The sequence below is a fragment of the Leptidea sinapis genome, chromosome 18 (assembly GCF_905404315.1).
Source record: "Leptidea sinapis chromosome 18, ilLepSina1.1, whole genome shotgun sequence".
Classification (NCBI taxonomy): domain Eukaryota; kingdom Metazoa; phylum Arthropoda; class Insecta; order Lepidoptera; family Pieridae; genus Leptidea; species Leptidea sinapis.
In genome coordinates, this window is record NC_066282.1 from 4,766,715 (window position 1) to 4,788,458 (window position 21,744).

General features: G+C 33.9%; 1 protein-coding gene across 4 annotated transcripts in view; it reads right to left on the reverse strand.

The window, feature by feature from the left end:
* LOC126969415 (klaroid protein-like) overlaps window positions 1-21,744 on the reverse strand; it is a 43,037-nt gene extending 21,293 nt beyond the window's left edge. For 3 of the 4 annotated variants that reach the window (XM_050814818.1, XM_050814817.1, XM_050814820.1), the window contains exons 1-4: window positions 21,202-21,744; window positions 19,691-19,865; window positions 5,161-5,273; window positions 1,395-1,550 (exon numbers count right to left, since the gene is read on the reverse strand). In XM_050814818.1, coding sequence (XP_050670775.1) covers window positions 1,395-1,550; window positions 5,161-5,273; window positions 19,691-19,865; window positions 21,202-21,359 — 602 coding nt within the window. In that variant the 5' untranslated portion in view covers window positions 21,360-21,744. Of the gene's footprint in view, window positions 1-1,394; window positions 1,551-5,160; window positions 5,274-12,264; window positions 12,417-19,690; window positions 19,866-21,201 lie in introns of those variants that run through there. The other variant, XM_050814819.1, reaches the window with a different exon arrangement.

Genomic DNA, 21,744 nt, shown 5'->3' on the forward strand with positions numbered 1-21,744 from the left:
ATTATTATAATAACTATACATACTTTAAATTTGTATTGTACAAAATGAATAAAGTGATTTTGAATCGGTCTAATTTTATTTAACAGATGATATTATGACACATAGATTAACATTCGACTCGAGGCATCGCAACGTCTACGTTATAAAACCCCATCCATATTGTACTGCGCCCGTCACCATAAACCTTGATGCAACGTCTAGCGTGCCATTTAATTACACCGTTACCCAGGCTCTTTAGAGTGCAACACTATTTTGCAGATCGACGATCGACGATCATAATATAGGAGTTGTTTCGAATAGTTTGTCGTTTCGAAGTATTTACGTGATTCGCCCTGCCCATTACAATACGGTACGGTAATTGTCCATTACTGGAACAGGCAAAGGGTGACAACCCACTGCAGCCAACACCATAAGTAGAACAGAATAAAAATATCGAAATTTGGTTTATTTAACGCATTCAAATATTTTTCGTTACTACGAAATGGTGATTTGACTTCGGAGCTTATTCATTCAGATGCTTTAGGTATTATTTATTATTTACTATCAAAATCGCAAAAACAAAATAAATGCTAATTTATATTTCTATTGGATCATAGAAGGTGTGAAAAGTGTGTATTTGCCTACGGAACAAAGCTTGTCCTAGTCTTGGGCGGTTTCAATACCTCGCTTTGCTCAGGACTCAACAAAACTCCCTAAGCTTTGCTCAGGAAGCTGTGGAATGAGCTTCCTTGTGCGGTGTTTCCGGGACGATACGACATGGGTACCTTCAAGAAAAGCGCGTACACCTTCCTTAAAGGCCGGCAACGCTCCTGTGATTCCTCTGGTGTTGCAGGAGAGTGTGGGCGGCGGTGATCACTTAACACCAGGTGACCCGTACGCTCGTTTGTCCTCCTATTCCATAAAAAAAAAAAGGAATTAACTGTAAAGTACTACACCCACGATCCAATATGACGTCCATGGCACGTTACAGCGATTACTTCCTAGTGTATTGTTTTTCCTAAAATAATTCTGTTAATATTCCCAGACGAACTTCAAATATTTTTTGCGATAACCCAACATTAAGTCAAGTCTCACAACTAGCCCGAAGTTAACCATAGATGTAAGTAATTAAGCCACATAATAAAATAATCAAGTATGTAAGATATTCAATAATCATGATATCTGCAAAAGTATGTATGTATTTGATAGATACTTCAATAAAGACTTCTTGTTTATTCAGTTATATTTTTTTTAAATTAACATAACGAGCGAGCGCGCAATATCGGCAATACTGCTCTAACATTGGCTAAGCGTACGAGCCCTGGCGTACTGTAGCCGAAGCTTACTGTAATCCAATAATTGTAATGTTAATTTTTGACTTTGTATTCTAGCACTTTGATATGTATGTGACTTACTTCCAGTACTCGCCGGCCATTTTGTACAGTCTGTAGGGCAGTTGCTCGTAACTGGGCTCCTTTTCCAGTAGTGCGCTGGCGTCTGCCAATGCTTGCTCTGCGAAAGAACTGTCTGTGGAGCACGCGCTGAAGGTGGGACTGCCGAAGCGTTTTGACCTAGGTAGACATAATAATGTTACAAACTTTTATCATCAACTAGCTGACCCAGCAAACAATATATTGCCATCATAGTTAACAATTGTATGTAATCAACTAACTATAGGTAGCTAAAATTAAGTTTGTTTTTGTCAACCTCCTGAGAAAGATATAAAGATTCTAATTAGTTATCAATTTTATGCTATATCTTTCAATTTGATTTCTGAACGACCAATTTTGTTTTTCCTTTGATGTGTCCTTTTGTTTTGTGTTTCCTTTGATTTCCCCCACACATCAAAGGAAAAACAAAATTGTCGATTTTATTTAATTCCAAACATTTTCATATTTATTCACCTTTTAAACCTTCTCTGGACTTCCACAAATAATTCAAGACCAAATTTACCCCAATCGGTCCAGCCGTTATCGAGTTTTAGCGAGACTAACGAACAGCAATTCATTTTTATATATATAGATATGTACTTCAATTAGCTGGGAATAATAATTATCAAAATAACTATGTACTTATTAAAAATTTTGGAAATGCGCAACGTAATTATTGAAGAGTAGTAAGTAAATTAATTATTGGTACTGTCATCTCTTGTCACTCTCTTTCTTCCAATGACTACCAATGTTTGGAACGAGACCTGGTACATTAATCCGAAAATTGTTAGTCACAGAATAAATATAATCTCTCTGTTCTCGAATACAGTAGTAATGTGATACACATTTTTAGGGTGCAAATAAATGGGCACACTTAATTATTGTGTTCAAATATTGCTCTTGTACATATGAGAAAACGGCACCACGTAAATCGCACTTAAAATGGAGATAAAATCTTGCAACAATGTTGAAAATCAATAAGTCATCGGAATCCCGCACATGTTCATACAAATACAATTTAATAGGGCCTTACAATATTATGTAATTAAAAATATATTTATTCACAGAACATGAGTAGATTTTTAAGAACTATAAATCTAATATATATAAATTAGATGACACGTTGTTTGTCCGCGATGGACTTCTAAAGTAATGAACGGATTTTAATGGGGATTACTTCATGGAGTGCACTTTGGTCCAACTTGAGAGATAGGATAGTTTTTATTTCGATTTGGGACCTATAATTATTTTTATTTTCAATATTTGTTTTGTATGGACATATTTTCTATGAGAGAATTTAGTGACGCACGGTTTGACAGTTCCGCTGTGAAACAATTTTATTATAATAACAGGGAGCATTTTTTACGAAATCATTCTAGATGTTTTAAAATATTATTGGCAAATTCCTATAAAACAGATATTTTTTTATTATCTACAGAACAAAGTCTGTCGGGTCAGCTAGTTATTTATATATTAGTTATTTTATAATAAACGGTATTCTCACCTATATTTTATAGTCATATTGCTGGTATCAAAAGTGTAGCAAAGTAAAATTTAAAACGCAATAAATTTTTCGCTTCAAAGAAAAAGGTATTGCCTTAGGCTGTACCAACACTGTAATGACGATAATAAGCCCGAAGACAATATAGATCGTATTGCTCAAAAAAGTTGCTGAATATATAGAATTACAATTATTATTAAATAATGCAGTAGACAGGTGATGCTAGAAGGAATGCACCGGTGCAATAATTTAACAAAGCTAACTGCACACTACATTACTAGCTATAAGATAATATCGCTATAAGATATCTGTGGTGCGCGGGATTCGAGGTAGACATGCAGTCGGCTGTCAATCGCTCACCGCGACGAACGTGCCGCGTCTATTTCCAAAAACGGCGTTTATTTTCTCACAATTGATTCCTTTAGAATTCTTTTTATGTCAGTTCAAACACTACCACCGCTTCCGAAACAGATGGCGCTCTGAGAGAGAAGAAAGGGCACATGAAACTCTCCTAGTATTCTTTTTTTGCGCTTTTTTAATAAAGTATACAAAAGTTATTACTATAAAATAATCATAAGCTAGTCTCAGGCTGTCCGAAAGATTAGAATCTAAGCCTTAGATATTCAGCTGTGTTGTACTTGGATCTACGACAAAGCCATTATTTAATATAACCTTTAAATTTATTTATAGATCATGCCTGAACAGCGACTGGAACTTTATTATAAATTAAAACTGCATACATTTACCCTTAAAGCTATTATGTATCTAACGAAGCCTACTAGAACCAGTTACAAGCAATCGCTTATTTCTTCTGTTATAATAATGAATCACTATTTAGATTAAAAAAAGGTGACGATTTTATGAACGTAAAAATTATTCATAAATCCATAATACATTATTTCAACATAACGATTAACATTCAACGGATCACTTGACAAAAACAATTCATTTCATTGGTTAGTAGCTGTTGCAACATTCTGTCAACTAGATATTTTCGGAAGTTGAAGTAAATGAACAGTGCAGTAGGGTACTTAAGGAAACCTTGGGCGACTTCCAAAGCGGTTTTCAAGAAATTTTCTGCCACATACAACCAAACAATCTTTATGTATCATATATCTTATTATGACTTCTTAGCGAAAAAGCACTCAAGCTACCAAAAAAGGGCTAAAACATTACGGTGTGATCCCACTGGCGGATAGAAGGATAGTGTTAGATCTTTTGTTTTTACACAATATTTTTAGCGGTAAAATAGATTCTCCATACTTGCTATCCAAATTCAAAATAAACGTTCCTCCAAAATTAATAAGAAATGCGTATTCGTTGTTTGTAGTATACCACAATCTAGGACTAATCTGGGTCAAAACGCAACTATTTCTAGGCTCTGTAGGTCATATAACTCACTGGCCAAATCGCAGCACATTAATTTATTCATCCATCTTGCTCAATATAAAAAGAAAATACTTAATTTACACACGTGACTAAGAAACCTTGTTTTCATATTTCATTTTTATTTTAAATTATATATTTCAATATTTATAGATTTTAGTTTTTAAATTGTTAAAATTACTGTCTTATAAACGTAGTAAAAATTATGAATGCTGTGGTAGCTTATAAGTGAATTAACTCTTATCCATATTATTATTATATGTTAAGTTTAAGCATGTAAAGAGTGTAATTTGTTAGTTGCCCAAATAAATAAACTATAAAATGTGCTTCGTTGCTGGTACAAGAGGTGTTTCCAGAATAAAACGCCTTCAATGATTTCTCTGGTGTTCCGTTGTTGGTGACTCGTACGCTCGTTTGCCCAACTCTTCCATAAGAAAAAACATATCGGCTTTGACTCGCGCTACAAAATAACAATTGATTAATTTTATTTTTAAATTTAATGGCTCCGCCGACTGGACGTCGAAGATTCAGCCAACGTCAAGGAGAGATTTTTTTTTATTGAGGTACAGAAAGAACTAAGTAAAAGGAAATGATCGGTTGATATAGCTGTGGTTTCCTTTTTTGAACTGAAGAATAGGCAACAAGAGTTAGTACGGTTAGTAATAAACACCTATATTATTAGCTACCTTGTTACTATCTAATCAAAATTTAAGGGAGAAATGTGCTATTGAAACTCGCCCGAGCAGCGTCGAGACCAGGTAACCGAGCGCCACGATGTGATTTGGTCAAAGCATCGCATAGTATAGCTTGTCTGTAGAAGCGATACCTTAAGATCGCGACCTTGACTATTAAGCAATGTCTCACCTGTCGCTTGTCACATGGTGTGAGGTGTGTATCGGACTGAACGTGACGTCAGCGAGCGAGCCATAGCGATGCGTGCTCGTCGACACGCTCTCATACTGACTATTGATCTCGTTCTGTTGACAAATAAATTGAGTTATTAGATGAATATATTTTAAGGTTAAGATAGTTCTATTAGGACGTAGATAGAAGCGACATATCCAGGTTGTATCGATGGTAGGTAGGTGCGTATCACAACAAATAACTCTTATGAATCCGTGGTTTAATTTTTTCATATCAGACTTAAAAAAATTATTGATATTATTTAATGAACATTGATTTCATTATTTATTATAACTGTAGTAACCAATAAAGTTTTAGAGAAAGAATGTCGCATATTCAAATATTTCAATTCAAAATTGGATAAAATCACATAATGAACGTCGTCGGAGTCGACCAACCATTCGAACTGACATTGACTCAGAGCTGAGAAGAACGGGCGTATAACTCAGCTCTGGGGGCCTACTTCTAAAATCGATATTCGATAAATCGTGGCATTAGTCGTGTCGAATCCTACTATTAGTTACATCGTATTCAATGTCGAAACGATGATTGAACGAACGAAACATTATTCGATATTATCGGTCCTAACCCTACTCTTAGTTGAAAATGTCAGAGACGAATATTCGAATTTCACAAATAATCAAACGTCACTTTTACGATAATCTCACCAGACACCATCTAGGCTGTCGTTGCTATTATCGTTTCAAGTTGTATAGATATATTTGCCATACAATATACATAGTTAATAAATATTATTAAAATAATTATATGTGATTTACTATTCAACAGGATTTTTTACTACTAAGTTATTTAAGTAATTTTGTTGATCGTTTATGAAATAGGAAGTCGACGAGAAGGATTGAGTTACTTTTTTTACATTTTATTATCCGCGAGTTTCGTATGATTTATTCAATTTTAAATGGTCATATTATATTCATCACATATTTTTTTAACATTTATATTATGTGTAAATGATACCAAATTGGTGGTGCAGAGTCTGGTATGGTCCTTAGCGCCTAAACTATGTTTTGACTTTGACACTTAACAGCGACGTAGCACAGATAATGTTTAGGTTTGAACATATTTCATTCACATTGACATCGTAAAAAAATCAAAATATTAGTCTATGGTAACGATAAACGATAAGGAATTCAAACATTTGTTAGAGTAGGATAGTTGCGATATATTAGGAGTATTATCGTATCGTTCCGAATGTATCGTTGTCGATTTTGCGAGTAGACCTCCAGAAATCGAATGGTTAAATATAGAATTCGATGGGAATTCCACATTTAAATGCTGGCACCCCTCACAAAAAAAAATTAATGGTAGCCAGGTATTATGCTTATGGTAACGTAATGCTTAATTGTGTATTGACATTTTTAAAATTCTTTATTATGGATTAGGTAGGTATATGTATAATATGCAAATTAATACTTTAATAGAAAAACAAGTCTTCTATTCGTTATAATGTATTGACTATTCGTGGATATAGGTACCTACGTAGATAACAAACTGAGTCATAGATATTGGAATGATAAGTAAGCAATGTGGACATAATATCGGTCAGACAACAAAACACAATTGAAACAAATACCATGGACACTCAACAATCTCCTCCTCGATAACCTAAGATATATAAAATTTAATAAATATTCGTTAGATAATATGTTATGTTTTTAAAGTGACAACCCTCACTTCTAGGATTAATACACAAATAAAATTTGAAAAACATAATTTTATGAACGATGCGGGATACGAACCCACGACCTCCGGCGTTCTGAGCTCAGTTGGTTAGAGCACCGGCACGGATCCCGCATCGTTCATAAAATTTTGTTTTTAAAATTTTATTTTCGTTAGATATTTACCCCCTTATTCGTAATGGTCCGCTAACTTTAAACAGCCGCTTAGGAGTGTTTTTCTCATTCTGACTCAGGTCAATAGAAGAAGACAGAGTGAGAATTAGCAATGCTTTAAGTTAGCAGACTATTATGAATAAGGGGGTTAAAATTTAATAAATTTTCGTTAAACGACTCAGAAATTGCTACAAAAAACATGGGCATTGTGGTAAATTCTGATTCACAGATGACGCAGTAAAAACTTAATCAAACAGCGTGGCCAATAGAAGGCTCGGCGTCCCGATGATGTCATTTATAACGGCAAACGAACAACGTCGCGGCCAATTCAAATTGCGAATTTATTGTAGCGCGCCGCAGCAGTTGGTGACGGTTACAATGACTCATGAACAGTTGCGGAGTATTGTAAACTTAAGTATTACTCACAGAAAACTGGCCACGAGAGGTATTCGCTACACATACGACCGAATAGTATACGACATCTATACTAATATGATAAAGCTGCAGTTTGTTTGTTTGTTTGAACGCGCTAATCTCTGGTACTACTGGTCCGATTTGAATGATTCTTTCAGTGTTGGGTAGTCCATTTATCGAGGAAGGCTATAGGCTTTTTTTTCACAATAAGGGATCCGTAATAAAATTGCTATTTTGTAACACAAGGTGTAAAATCGAAAACCTATTTTTGCGTGCGCTGCAAAAACTATTGACAAGAGAACAAAATGATGTACAGGCTATAATATAGGCAATATTTTATTACTTATAAAACTATCGCGTGAATTATACTTTATATGGCAAAACAACGTTTGCCGGGTCAGCTAGTACGTAATATAGCCTCATATAATTGACTGTCCCGAGCTATTAACTTCGATAAAATTAAATACCCCTGTTAATGTGAATACCCTCATAACAAATCTTCATATAAAAATCCATTGATAAAACCCCATTGTCACGACTGTGAACATAATAATACAAGTCATAACAGCACAAACTGTACACCACTGGATGTAGTGAAAGAAAATATGTACCTTGGGCTAACTATAGACAATAACTTTACGTGGGGTCCATATAAAATTTGTATGTACTAAACTAAGGTCAATACTTTCTAGATTATCAATACTAAAATACAAAATGAACTACAAAATCTTGAGACTACTATATCTTGCCCTGGCTGACTCTGTTGTTGGATACGGGTTGTGCTGTTATGACAGAACGTATAAAACATATTTAGAAAAAATTCATAACTTACAAATAAGATTACTTAAAACCATTGTGCCTAATCATGTTAAATATAAATTTACGAAATATGAAACAAAACATAATATGAGGAAACTAGCCTACCTAAATAAGTTTTGTTTACCTAAATATAACAATGTATCTGGTAAAAGAACCTGTAACTATGTATTACCTTAGGATATTAAATACATAACATTAATCTAATAGATATATATCTGCAAAAGAAAAGTTTCAAAGTAAAGCTAAAAAAATACTATCTAGAAGCTAATAACCAGGAATACCTATGACCTATATTTTTAATATTACTACTATATGTTATATTAAGTCTTAGGTAATTAAAACAATTATTGTAATGCGAACTTATCGCTCGCACATAAACCTTAGAGGTTTTGCGAGTATGTAAAAATAAAAGAAAATAAATAAAATAAAATAGTCTTTTGTCTTTCAGTCCTCCACATCCTTAGTTAAATCCAAATACAGGCAAAATTCCTACTAGTAGCTACTGAGCAGCAACTTTAATAAAATTGATATGCGAGTAGGCTTAGATCTATTCTGCACAAGTGTAGCATCGGCTAGGCACATGTTGAGTAACGAATTCTTTGACTAAATTGTTAGAGCATAAGTATGCTATAAGTTTGTTTTTTAAATGAGAATAAGGGACGAGACGAGCAGGACGTTCAGCTGATGGTAACTGATACGCCCTGCCCATTACAATGCAGTGCCGCTCAGGATTCTTGAAAAACTCAAAAATTCTGAGCGGCACTACAATTGCGCTCGTCACCTTCAGCCCGAAACACAGTAATGCTTACACATTACTGCTTCACGGCAGAAATAGGTGCCGTTGTGGTACCCATAATCGAGCCGGCATCCTGTGCAAAGGAGCCTCCCACTGGTAAAAGTAATGTAAGTATGATATAAGATTATATACCAGTATCGTTGACAGTATTAACTTAAGTGTTCGTGACTATTTAAAACTAATATATCGCTATCCGTAAGGACCTTTAATTGGCCTTTTGTCACTATTCGATGTTATTTAAAACTATTGTACACTGTTGGTCTTCCTATATGAATTAAATAAATAAATAAGTAGAACTTATATGTTTTCTATACGATATTCAGCCGACCGTTTTATCTGTCAACCCATCAACAGTCAACCCATGTTTTCATTTCTATATTACAATACCTACAAGTTGGAGGCTTCTTTGCACTGCGGCCCTTTAATGTATATATTGGATTGAAGGTCGCCGTAATTTATCAAAATACTGGGCTAATGAGGTTTCGGTCTTACATAATATAAACTTGATACAAAGTTATACCTTAGAAAAAACCGAGAGTATGCAAAATGTCGACTTACGGCCGTTTTCAATTACGTATCTCTAGTTACGGATACACTGCTGTCACCGTTTAGTGACAAGATTTTATCAATCCATAGTTATGTCCAGTATAGTTATAGTTCAATGCTTTATGTCGATAGGTTATTGAACCTTACCTTACCTGAGTTTAACATACCTATAGTAAGTTAAACTCCGGATAGATAGGTTATTGAAAACGGCTGATAGTCCAATGCTATCTGTCGATAGGTTATTGAAATGTAAGTTAGCGTAAAAGGATAGATTTGTCTACCTCTAGTAAGTTAAGCTAAGGAAAGATGTTATGTTAAGTTAAACTAAGGAAGAAAGTCAAGCAGCCTTGCAAATAAACGCTGGAAACGTTAAACGTCCGAATAAACCAATCATAAGTAAAATGTCCATTTGTAACCATTTATAAAATTTCGTTATAATATATCGTACTACAAGGTGGTTTTTTTGATAACGGCGGTGATAGCCAAGTCGGAAATTACGAGACTTAGAGAAAAGTCGAGAAAGGAGTCATGCCCTCGATTTATTAGAAACCAATAACTGCATATTTAGTTTTTTTTAATTTATTGAACTTTTGACGGAAATCGACCCGAAGGATTTGAAAAAAAAAGTTTCATCCTGTATTATTGGAACAATGGACTCTCTATATTGTTAGTCTATAGTACCCACATTACATGCTCGAATCTATTCGCGTTACAAGCCTTACAACCGACATGTCACTACAGTTGCGTCTACATATTTAGATGGACTCCTGCAAAGATTATAAGATTTATAAAAATCACTAATATTACGTAAGTAAACAAGTTTTAAGCAAGCTTAAATTAGATTTTATATTGAACTAAACAAATAACTTTCATTTATACGTCTAGATAGACTATGACAGCTGTGAAAAGGTTGAAAAAAAATGCGTTTAGAACTAATCTCCATTTTGAACAATTCACGCACACTAACACAAAGTGTCATACAAATCGCGAGTGTAAGACAGAGCTTGTCACAATAAACTAATATTCGAGGACTGTTTTTATCGGTTTTCTAACAGCAGGAGACTCTATCTAGACTTATAAATTATCTAAGGTCGTGACCGAATCTGTCGTTTAAAAATAAACCGAATATCACACACAATCACTTGTATCCCGCATCGAACCGACCTTGCCCGCACGAAACATCGCCCGCATTGATCACCATAACAACAACTAAACATACCTCGTGGGATCCCTCCAAAAAAATAACTGGGTCAAGATTCGCCAATCCCCGAATCACTAATAGAAATCGACTTAATACTTAGGAGGCGACTTAACCGCGCCGTAGTTAGGGCTAAATGTACGCGTATTCGATGACGAAAATACAATCAACGCGGGAGTATCTCAAGTTATATTTAGTTGTGTTTTCCTGCGAATCGTTTTCCCTGTTCAATAATAGTTAATTAATTATATATATTAACTAGCTCTACCCTGTTCTGTTGTCCTAATAATCATTACTTTACATGCAGCGTATTGGATTCAAATATATGTTGGATTTTTATTAGGACTCATCCCTGAACACAATTAGATAAGAGGAGTACATCTTTAAAATTAATATATATTTCATGAAATAGCCTGGCGAAGATCGCTACAATCCCAAAACGTGGTATCATTTATTATATAGTCATTTCTCGCAAATGTAGCCACAAAGACGTTTGTAATTAAATTTTCAATTGATGTATTATGTAATTATTTTGAAAATTTGAAGTTGAAACATAGACTACGCCCAATAACATTAGTACGGATCATCAACATCATCATCAGCCGGAAGTCGTCCATTGCTGGACAAAGGCCTCCCACAAAGATTTCCACGACGATCTTACGACGGCTTACCAACACTGCGTCTTCCGGTACGTGGTCGCCATTCGAGGACTTTACTGCCCCAACGGCCATCTGTCCGTCGAACTATGTGCCCTGCCCACCTCCACTTAGGCTTAGTAAGTTTATATTTGATTAAATTATGGTTTTCAATGGTTTAAGTGTGCTTTAATAATCCATTGTAAGTTTGGAATTTGAATAGCTATAAGGACTAACCATACATTAAAGACAAAATTATTGTATTGCTAGTAAGTATACCAGCGGTATCCGGTATCTGTCTTTTATTATACGTATACTAGCTGACCCAGCAAACGTTGTATTGCCGATATTAAAATCGCGATACAAAAGTAACTGTTGATCGTAGATGGGTGAAAATTTGAAGTTGTTTGTATATATTTTTAATTCTGACTCATAATCAAACAAATTTAAAAAAATGTCAAAAAAATTAAAAAAAAATTTCGTGTTTAAAACCTATTATCATCATTATCATTTAGGGAGATGAAAAATGATGTTGTCCTATTCTCAGACCTAACCAATATGCAAACAAAATTTCACGAGAATCGGTCAAGCCGTTTCTGAGGAGTTCAAAGTTTAACACCATGACACAAGAATTTTATATATTAGATAATAAGTGTACTATAAAGTTGCTTATATAATTTAGACTATAACATATTATATGACTGTATACAGATAAGTGTAAAATTGTAACCTTAATGTTGTCACCATTTTGGACTTAGGTGAGTAATCGGTGATAATTAAGAAAAATAATGAGAAAATACTTACAGAAATATATCAGGCATATGATTATTTTAATATATTAATTAAAGAAACTTCATAAAACACATCTACACGTGTTTAATTGTCAAGTGAACCTGTGTCTAGTGATAATAAATACCCAATTTAGCATTTGCATAAATGTTTTTATATTACATTCTCTACGTCGCGTCCGGTAGAACAAGTTAGATAACGAATACTATACCGAAACTTCTAGTAGTTTTTAGAGTAGTAAATTTATGGTACCTAAGTATCTACTTTTAGAAGCTTGGTATGTAGGTATGTATATGTGTATATATGTCAACGGTCCTTGAACCTGATATATGTACCGATTTAAAAATGTCAGATTGAAATGAAATATGCACACTAATCAAGGACCGATGACAATACAGTAATTTTAATAGCCTGCCCCAATTTGATTAAATTCTTATGTATGTCTGTTTGTATTTTAATGGAATCTTTGAACGTGATTTTCGACTCCTTCCAAACGGATGATTAATTTGGAATTTTGTACACTTTAAAAACCTTCGCTGAGCATCAATATAATACCTATATTCATAACTAGCTGACCCGGCAAACGTTGTTTTGCCATATAAAGTATAATTCACGCGATAGTTTTATAAGTAATAAAATATTGCCTATATTATAGCCTGTACATCATTTTGTTCTATTGTCAATAGTTTTTGCAGCGCACGCAGAAATAGGTTTTCGATTTTACACCTTGTGTTACAAAATAGCAATTTTATTACGGATCCCTAATTTTGAAAAAAAAAAAACATAGCCTATAGCCTCGATAAATGGACTACCCAACACTGAAATAATCATTCAAATCGGACCAGTAGTACCAGAGATTAGCGCGTTCAAAAACAAACAAACACTGCAGCTTTATATATTAGTATAGATATAAACCCTATTTTTGTATCATCTATTGCAATCGAAGCGTACGGCCAATTATAACTTGTAACGGCATTTTTTTTTAATATCATATTTATGAGTACACCTCTATATGTTTCGAAATTTGTTCAGCAAGTTCAAAAAGAAACAATATTTTTTTTTCTCTTTCATAACAATTCAAAAAACTCATAACAATTCAATCCTCTTTTTAGCCTTCGTGCTTTAATATGGAGTTAAAATTACTTATCATTTCAAACACATGTTTTGACCATCATAACGTAAAAAAACGTTAGAAATACGCGCCCATGTTCCTGTTTAGATTAAATTTGATGCAACACACCCGGTCAGCGGCTGCTTCAACTTAACAGCATACAAATAAAGGTCATATTCATACGTAACTTGATAACTAAAGGTTCTTGTACACGGCGCCCGGTACCGCAGCGGAAACGCGTGCACATCGCACTAATGCAGTTAAATAGGAGAGAAACGTTTCGATTTCCTTTAGAATACTTTTTGATGTCAATTATAGCACTACCAAAACTTCGAAAAGAAAATGGGCGCTGAGAGAATTTTTTATTTGCACTCATTTAAAAATACAATTTATACCATATTGTACTATGTCATTGTATTTGCTATAAAATAAACATAATCTAGTCCGAGCTTCTAGGATCGCTGAGATATTTGCTGATTCCTTACTCAAATTCCGCAAGACCATTTGCAGCATCATTGGTAATCTTTAATAATGTTATAATTGGAAAATTGATGTAACTGTGTATAACTCATTTATTAATTAAAAAAAATGTTTAATTCGTAACTTATTCTATATAATACCTAAAATTATTTCTGTGCATGCTGTGTTTATTTGTAAGTAATCACTAAATTTAGTGCCTAGTTATTAGTTCTACTTTTTATATTTGTGTGTATTATTGTTAGTGATTGTAAATAAACCTAATAAATAAATAAAATAAATAAATATTCCGCTGTTGAATAATAAGACGTACAGTCTATAAACAAGCTGATATGCAGCAGGAACGGTACTCTTCTGCAGCGCAAAAACTATATAAATGTCAGCAGTATAGCCAGGGGCGTGCATATGATATAGGCAATAAGGCAGTGCCTACCTCGTTATGAACCTAAATAAATGTAGTGTCAAAGTTAATTAAGTTTAATTTGGTTCCGTTATGTTGTAACCAAACTTCTATTGAACATCCACTCATAAAATATTTCCTTACGCTAGATACTAAATACCTACGGTAATCAACCTCAAAATTGTATATTCTAAAGCTCAACTAGGACTAGTTAGATCTACAGTGCCTACCTTGCTAGAAAACCAATGCACGCCCCTGCCTATAGCATATTTTACCAGTGGGAGGCTCTTTTCGCAGGAAGCCGGCTAGATTATGGATACCACAACGGCGCCTATTTCTGCCGTGAAGCAGTAATATGTAAACATTACTGTGTTTCGATCTGAAGGGCGCCGTAGCAAATGAAATTACTGGGCAAATGAGACTTACGTCTCAAGGTGACGAAAGCAATTGTAGTGCCGCTCAGAGTTTTTGTGTTTGTCAAAAATCCTGAGCGGCACTGCATTGTAATGGGTAGGGCGTATCAATTACCATATTCAGGTAAACGTCCTGCTCGTCTTGTCCCTAAAATAGCAACCTTAGTGTACTCTTTCTAATCCTAAAGGATTAAGGTTATTAGCAATAAATTGAATTGTAAGTTATAATTAAATTAGTGCAGCGACTGTGCCGCGTTTGAGCGATAATTATTCGTATACTCAAAAATGCGTTGCGCCGCGCGCCGGTGCGGCATCGTTGTGAACAAGGTTCCTAATTAATGTTAAAGCTTAAGTGGCAAGGAAGGATGTTATTAAAGCAGTGAGCGTCTGGACATAATCTAAATTGATATTTATGGAAACATTAATTGTTATTCAATTATTATAACGTTGGTTCGCTATGTCTAAGGTGAATGACTTTGGTCAAGATAAAGACGTATTATTTCAGTAATAAAAATACGTCTGAATTCAAAGAGTTCTATGATATTGAATAATATTAATTAAGCGCGTATTAAGTTAAATTTTAAAGCTTGTTTATGAATTTTTTCATCTTATATGAACAGACCTTCATTGAATATCAGCTTCCCTGACTATTCCCGCGATGGTGTCCGTACCTCTGTATGTATGTATGTATGTATGTGCGTGCGTGTTTGTGTGTGTGTGTGCGTGTGTATGTAAACATGTCGACAGATTCCAAAAAAGTCAGCTCTTAAACTCAAAAATCCACGTCGATCGCGACAAAGCCGGTCAAAATCGGTTGATTCGTTCGTGAGTTATCGTTGACGAAAGAAAACCGATAAAAGTGATGTAATCGAACTCGGATTTACTTCGAAAATAACACAAATTATATTTTTGAGCTCAGAGCTAAACATCGTCATAAGTAAAGTTTTCCTATTTTTTTTGGTCATGATCCTGTATTTTGCCGACAATACCTTCTTAGATAAATATAATTATCTTTGACCTTTTAACTGTCACTCTGAAATTGTTACAAACGTCTCGCCACATTTCTTTATATTATGTGAACGGCAAAAATATTTTTCATTACTCATACTCGGAAAGTAATGTTGTTTTGATCTGATTATTGGGTGGAAAATGCTGCTTCCCTCCATAGAGAGGGAAAAACTCATACAAATTACTTCCCACCTAAGTTTCGGAATGAACTTTAAAAATAGAACTGCTGTGAAGAAATTTATGTAAAAAAAAAACTAATTAAAAAAATACTGCAGCCATGTGACTTTCTAAACAGTAAGTGTGAACTTAGCGCATTCTTCTTTGAGCGGAATAAACCGCAACAATTACGCGGTAAGTTCCATATTTAAAATTGGCGGGATACTAATCTGTGCTTAGATAAACAACTAGTTTTATTTTCCTCATATTCGAAATGAAAAGTAGAGTGTTTAACTCGGGTAAAAGTATCAATTCCTACTCGGACTACAGCCGACCTCGCTGCACTCGGGCGTCTAAATACCTCGGGAATTGATTCTTTCAACCCTCGGTTAGCAATCTACTATTCCCGCGGAGCCATAAAAATTCGAAATGATGAAGCCAGTTCTCGATAAACCTACACATCTAACATAACGTGTGCCGTGTGCGCAAAAAAGGGCTGTGAAAGAATGTCAGCAGTCAGGATAATCATTACCATATCGAACAATGATGTATCTATGTATAATATATCTAGATCAAGTGCTTTTAACACTGGACCATCAACTGCGTCACACCAGTGGCAGGCTCCTTTGCACCGGGCGCCGATTTCTGCCGTGAAGCAGTAATGTGATACAATTTAGTGGCGGAACCCTAAAATACAGTCACGATAAAAGGTCACGCGAGTGACCGTTTCTTATCGATTTATATTATATTACCACTGAAGCTTAAACAATAAACAAGAATGAAAGTCTTTCTTGAGTAGGTATGTAGGTTCAGACAGTGTATCTCTTTGTTATCAATCCTTTCTCTTATGCTGCATGGAAATTATAAATACTTATTTAATTGGACGTATAGTTATCTTTTCTATTTTTGACGAAACACTAACGGCCCTAGAAATAAACGTGGTATATAAGTTATAATTGAGAATGTACCAAGAATATGCATAATGTTGACTATATTGTTGAAAAAATTGTCCAAAAATACCATGATAATTATGAAGTTATCCGAATGTCAAGCAGCCCTGCACCATAAACCAATCATAAGTAAACGTCTATTTCTAAGCATTTTTTATTTTCGTGGTATATGAATTCTCAGGTATAACTTTATACCAAGTTTATTTGTAATGCTGTAAAAGTTTTCAAATCTACCTTTTTTATTTTAATAAAATAAGGTACCTACGAGACGCGCAGGACGTTCAGCTGATGGTAATTGATAGGCCCTGCCCATTACAATGCAGTGCCGCTAAGGATTCTTGAAAATCCCAAAAATTCTGAGCGGCACAACAATAGCACTCGTCACCTTGAGACATAAGATGTTAAATGTAAACATGATTGTGACAGGATTCCGTACTGTGTTTATAATAGCCTCAATAATACAGATATAAGATTTTGTTTCATATATGATGATAAAGCGCTGTTGACTAGATGAATGACGACTCTGTGATGATCAAATAATTGCATATTATTTTGTGTACAAACAGACCGAAATTGTAAACTGTTTTTCACTCACTTTAATAAAGATTATGGTAAAAAAAGACTCATGTTTATACATGGTACACCAATTGAAATAATATATTATACATTATACACTTCTGCATTTGAATGATATATGAATATGATACCATCTTTTGTAAAGAAAAATCATCTTCGTTTATTCGATTTTGCTGAGACCAGCCCCGACGAAAAGACAACAAGTTATTTGTATTGACCCATATAAGGGCGTCGCCACATTACACTGGCTGGCAAACGAGACGCGTAGGTACAACAATAACCTTGAATTTTGAATTGTACTGCGACACACCTTGTATGTAAATAGTGACCTACATAACTTGTTGTACAAACAGATGTCTAAAAAAGTTGATGAATTCACATTAACTGACTAGCAGCAATAATACAAACTTTTTAAATTATTGTTGGTGGCTATTTGCTCTTGGAACATGGGGCATTAAATATTGTATAAATAATGTGACTCTTCTTTCATGATACAAATGAATCTATCAAAAATACAGGAATTATGTATATTATAATTTCTGGACTGCAAATTGTTTGGCATTTGTTTTTTTAACTATTTCGGTTTGAAGCATTCTTATCGGATCTATTATGCCCCCTACATGTGCTCGAGTGTACTTTCTTAGACTACCTTAACGATTTAGGCTCATATACCCACAAATTTTGTATTATTAAATAAATTACCTATAGACTTCAGTCTCATGCCAGATTTTGGAGACTCAACATGTCCTGAGGATGCCTCGTGTAGAGACGAAACACGTGTCGAATTGTTTGAAGACAAAAGAAAACTCAAATCATTTGGATAATTATGGATTTCCGCAAGTTAACGTGTACTTCAATAATTTTTTTTACCTACAGCTGACCAATTTTTACCTGGTAGAAATGGATTTTCATGCAACTATTCCGTATTGGATAACTTTATAAACTTTTTAGGTCAAAATGTTCAATAGCAAAACATTAAAAAAGAATGAGTTAAATGTAAATGTTCATACATTTTCTCTGTCAACTTAACCACCTTAGTAACGAATTTCTATGCAACTCATGCCCGCATAATTGTACGAAATAAATGTAGCAATTTCGCCCCTGTTGTCATGTAAATTCAAAAAACGAATATAATTTGTGAGTTGGTATAGAATTAATTATATTTTATGCTTAATTCAAACTGAGTTAGGTATTATGCTATTAGGTATAGTTATATCATATATCTATTTCTATCTCAAAATTTATTAAGCATGAAAAAAACTTCCTACCTCCACTACTTAAAAACAGCATAATATGGGTTGCAGACCAAGAGCTAAGCTAAGTTAGTTTAGCTTAGCTCGCATAGCTGACACAGTTTTCCATACTTGTGTGCAGACCGCAAACTATGCGAACTAAGCTATGTGGGCTAACTAAAATATGAGAAGCTAAGTTAGTTGTGTATGCCGATGTGCAGCTACACGAGCTAAGCTAAGCCCCTCCCGCTAACCCGCACACCCTTTGCCAGTGCTATCCAGTGTTCTGACAGTGCTTTGGCTTAGCTGTTGCTGTGCACGCTATTTATTTCTAGCTTAGCTTGCTTGGCATAGCTTAGTTTTCGGTGTGCAACCGGCTTAATATTATCAACATAAAATATGAAATCTCATATTTTAAATTAATTAAAAAGTCACTAACTATTTTTATGTGAATTTTATAATTTCTTAGCATTTATTTTATTTCAATATATTTTAGCATTTATCTTAGCATTTATTTATTTCAATATATAGTTTTCTACTAATTGATTTGTTTTTCCACATCATACAAGTATTTCTAATGACATACGACTATGATGACTAATAGTAAAATTTAAAAAGTAATTACTTTGTTATGACTCAAATTTGTTTTCGAAATTGAATGTACACTTAATTTTGTGTAAAGCAACATTATTTTATATGTAATAATTAGACAGTGGAAACAATTAATAGTTAGGTTTGTCTAGATCATAGGCTATTTTCTCTACCCAACATCTATTTTGTGTGTAAACACCTTTTGTTCAATGCTTTTTAAGCCTATACTAAGCCTATATAAGTATATTACAATTTCACAAGTGATATTATAATAAAACAGTAGATGTAACATGGCTTTGACAATATACCTGTGACATATATATATACTGTGTGTCACTTTAAGAGTGTTGAATAAACAAACAAATGAATTTGGAAAGTGGAAAACACATTAGGCAGGCGGGAATTTAATCTGCACCTCCCTCATGAAAGACAAAAAACTAATCTTTCTGCCATTGACACCTGATATGTAAATAAATGTTACATAAAATATTGATCCAAAAGTAATAAAAGTAAAAACAATGACTCACTTGATAAATCTCTTTAGAATGTTCTTTTAGCCGATCAGGGCTTTCCTCTGACGAATAGTCAGATGTCTTCACACGATTTGTCATTTTATTAAAATTTCTTGTATCATGTGTAGTTACATCTGCCTCCTCAATTAATCTGTCTATGCTTCGTCTTTTTGATTTTTGCTGCGGTTGCCTGAAATATATTCTTAGTTTACACTACAGTTTTGGGTTTTTTTTCAATGATAACTTTTGACAATATTACATAATTACAATCATAGCTACATCATCACAATCTTCCGTCCATGAGGCACACATTAAATGAACTTTCATTATGATTAAAAGACATGTGGGTAACCTGATGGTAAGTTATTACTGGGCAAATGAGACTTAACATCTTATATCTATGAGCTTACTCTATGAGCGCAATTGTAGTGCCGCTCAGATTTTTGGGTTTTTCAAGAATCCTAAGCGGCACTACATTGTAATGGGTAGAGTGAATCAATTACAACCAGAGTTATCACAATACTGCTCTGTGCTTCCCAAGTGTTAAAAGAACAGGGGAGTACCAAACCCAAGGACAACTAAGATGTTTAGATATATATATTATATGGAAGAGTTGTGTCAACATCCTATTATAACAGAAAAAACCAGGTAGACTCAACAAGATTAGTATCACATGCACACAGTGGTGTGAAGTACCAGCCTACCCCACTATGCTTTGCACAGGTTGAAAACTGGCACCCATTTCTCATAATATTGCTCACTTTAACAAATTATATAAGTTTAAGTAGTACTATTTATGTTGACCTCTTATTTTTACTAAAACTGTGTAGAAATATATAGATAAAGGTATATGTAAATATAGATAAAGGTATATGTAAAGGTAATAGTTTCTCCTCTCTTTCTCCTGTGCCCAACTAATAAATGGCTTAAAAACTATTTTTTAACAACACAGAGTCTATAGTCACTTTATAGCTATTTAACAAAATTGAAAAACAAACACTATGCACAATAACAATGAAAATAAAAATATTACTGGTAATATGTTATCACCTTATCAACTGCATTGAATAAGATGTTCCTTATAAAATATACTGACTTCTTTTCAATTATTCCTGTAGCAAGTTAGTTTTTTTTTACATTAATTAAAATACATTATAAACATTTTTTGATGCTAAATTGTGTAAAGTACATTAAAATACCTTCATAAATCAAACAAATAAGAATGAAATTAACTGTTGTTGCTGATTTGATTTCTAAATAAGACTTAATTATAGCTGAACAGAGTCAAATTTTTAAATGTTTTATGTAAAATCAAGGATTTCTGCCAAATGACATCATGAGTTAAAGATCTTTAAAATCTACACCATAGGTGGCCTTGCCATAGCCTTTGTAAAATGACATCACCCATTGCAACATACTGCTAGTAATGTTAGGTAGATTATTAAGCTTTCAGAAGTCTAATTAAAACGAGGGATTTAATAAAAACAATTGAGTATCTCATCACAACATGATTAACGAATGCTTACTTGGTTGGGGTGCTCCTTTTAATGGGTGTCTTTCGCCCAGATTTTTGCTGGGACGGTTCCTCGTCCTCCAGGCAGTTCTCATGGTCACAGTTAGATCGTAAAAACGGTGTTTTGGACCGGGACCTTGACCTCAATCCAGGAACGTTTGTGTTTTCCATCGTATATTTAAACTTCGAGGATATATTACCCGTTCACTGATACTCTCCAATTTTAACTACACCATTATAATAAGCCTTGAGATAATTTCTTAGAGCAGTTTTCTATTTACGCGCCAATACTATTACAAATATTGCACAAGAAAGTTCTATTTTCGTAATTGTTAGCGTTCGCTAACTTGTAACCGCCAAAACGTTACGTCTACTTTTCAACACTTTTATGGTTATATGTATTTAAAAACAAAGAAAGCTACTAATTTTCTGAGTAATACAATTTACACGTAATCACACATTAAGTAGGAGTTTTAATATTAAATATATGATATATAATTAAAAATTACATGAAAATAAAAAACAATACTTTATACTATAGACGTTAGCTACCAAC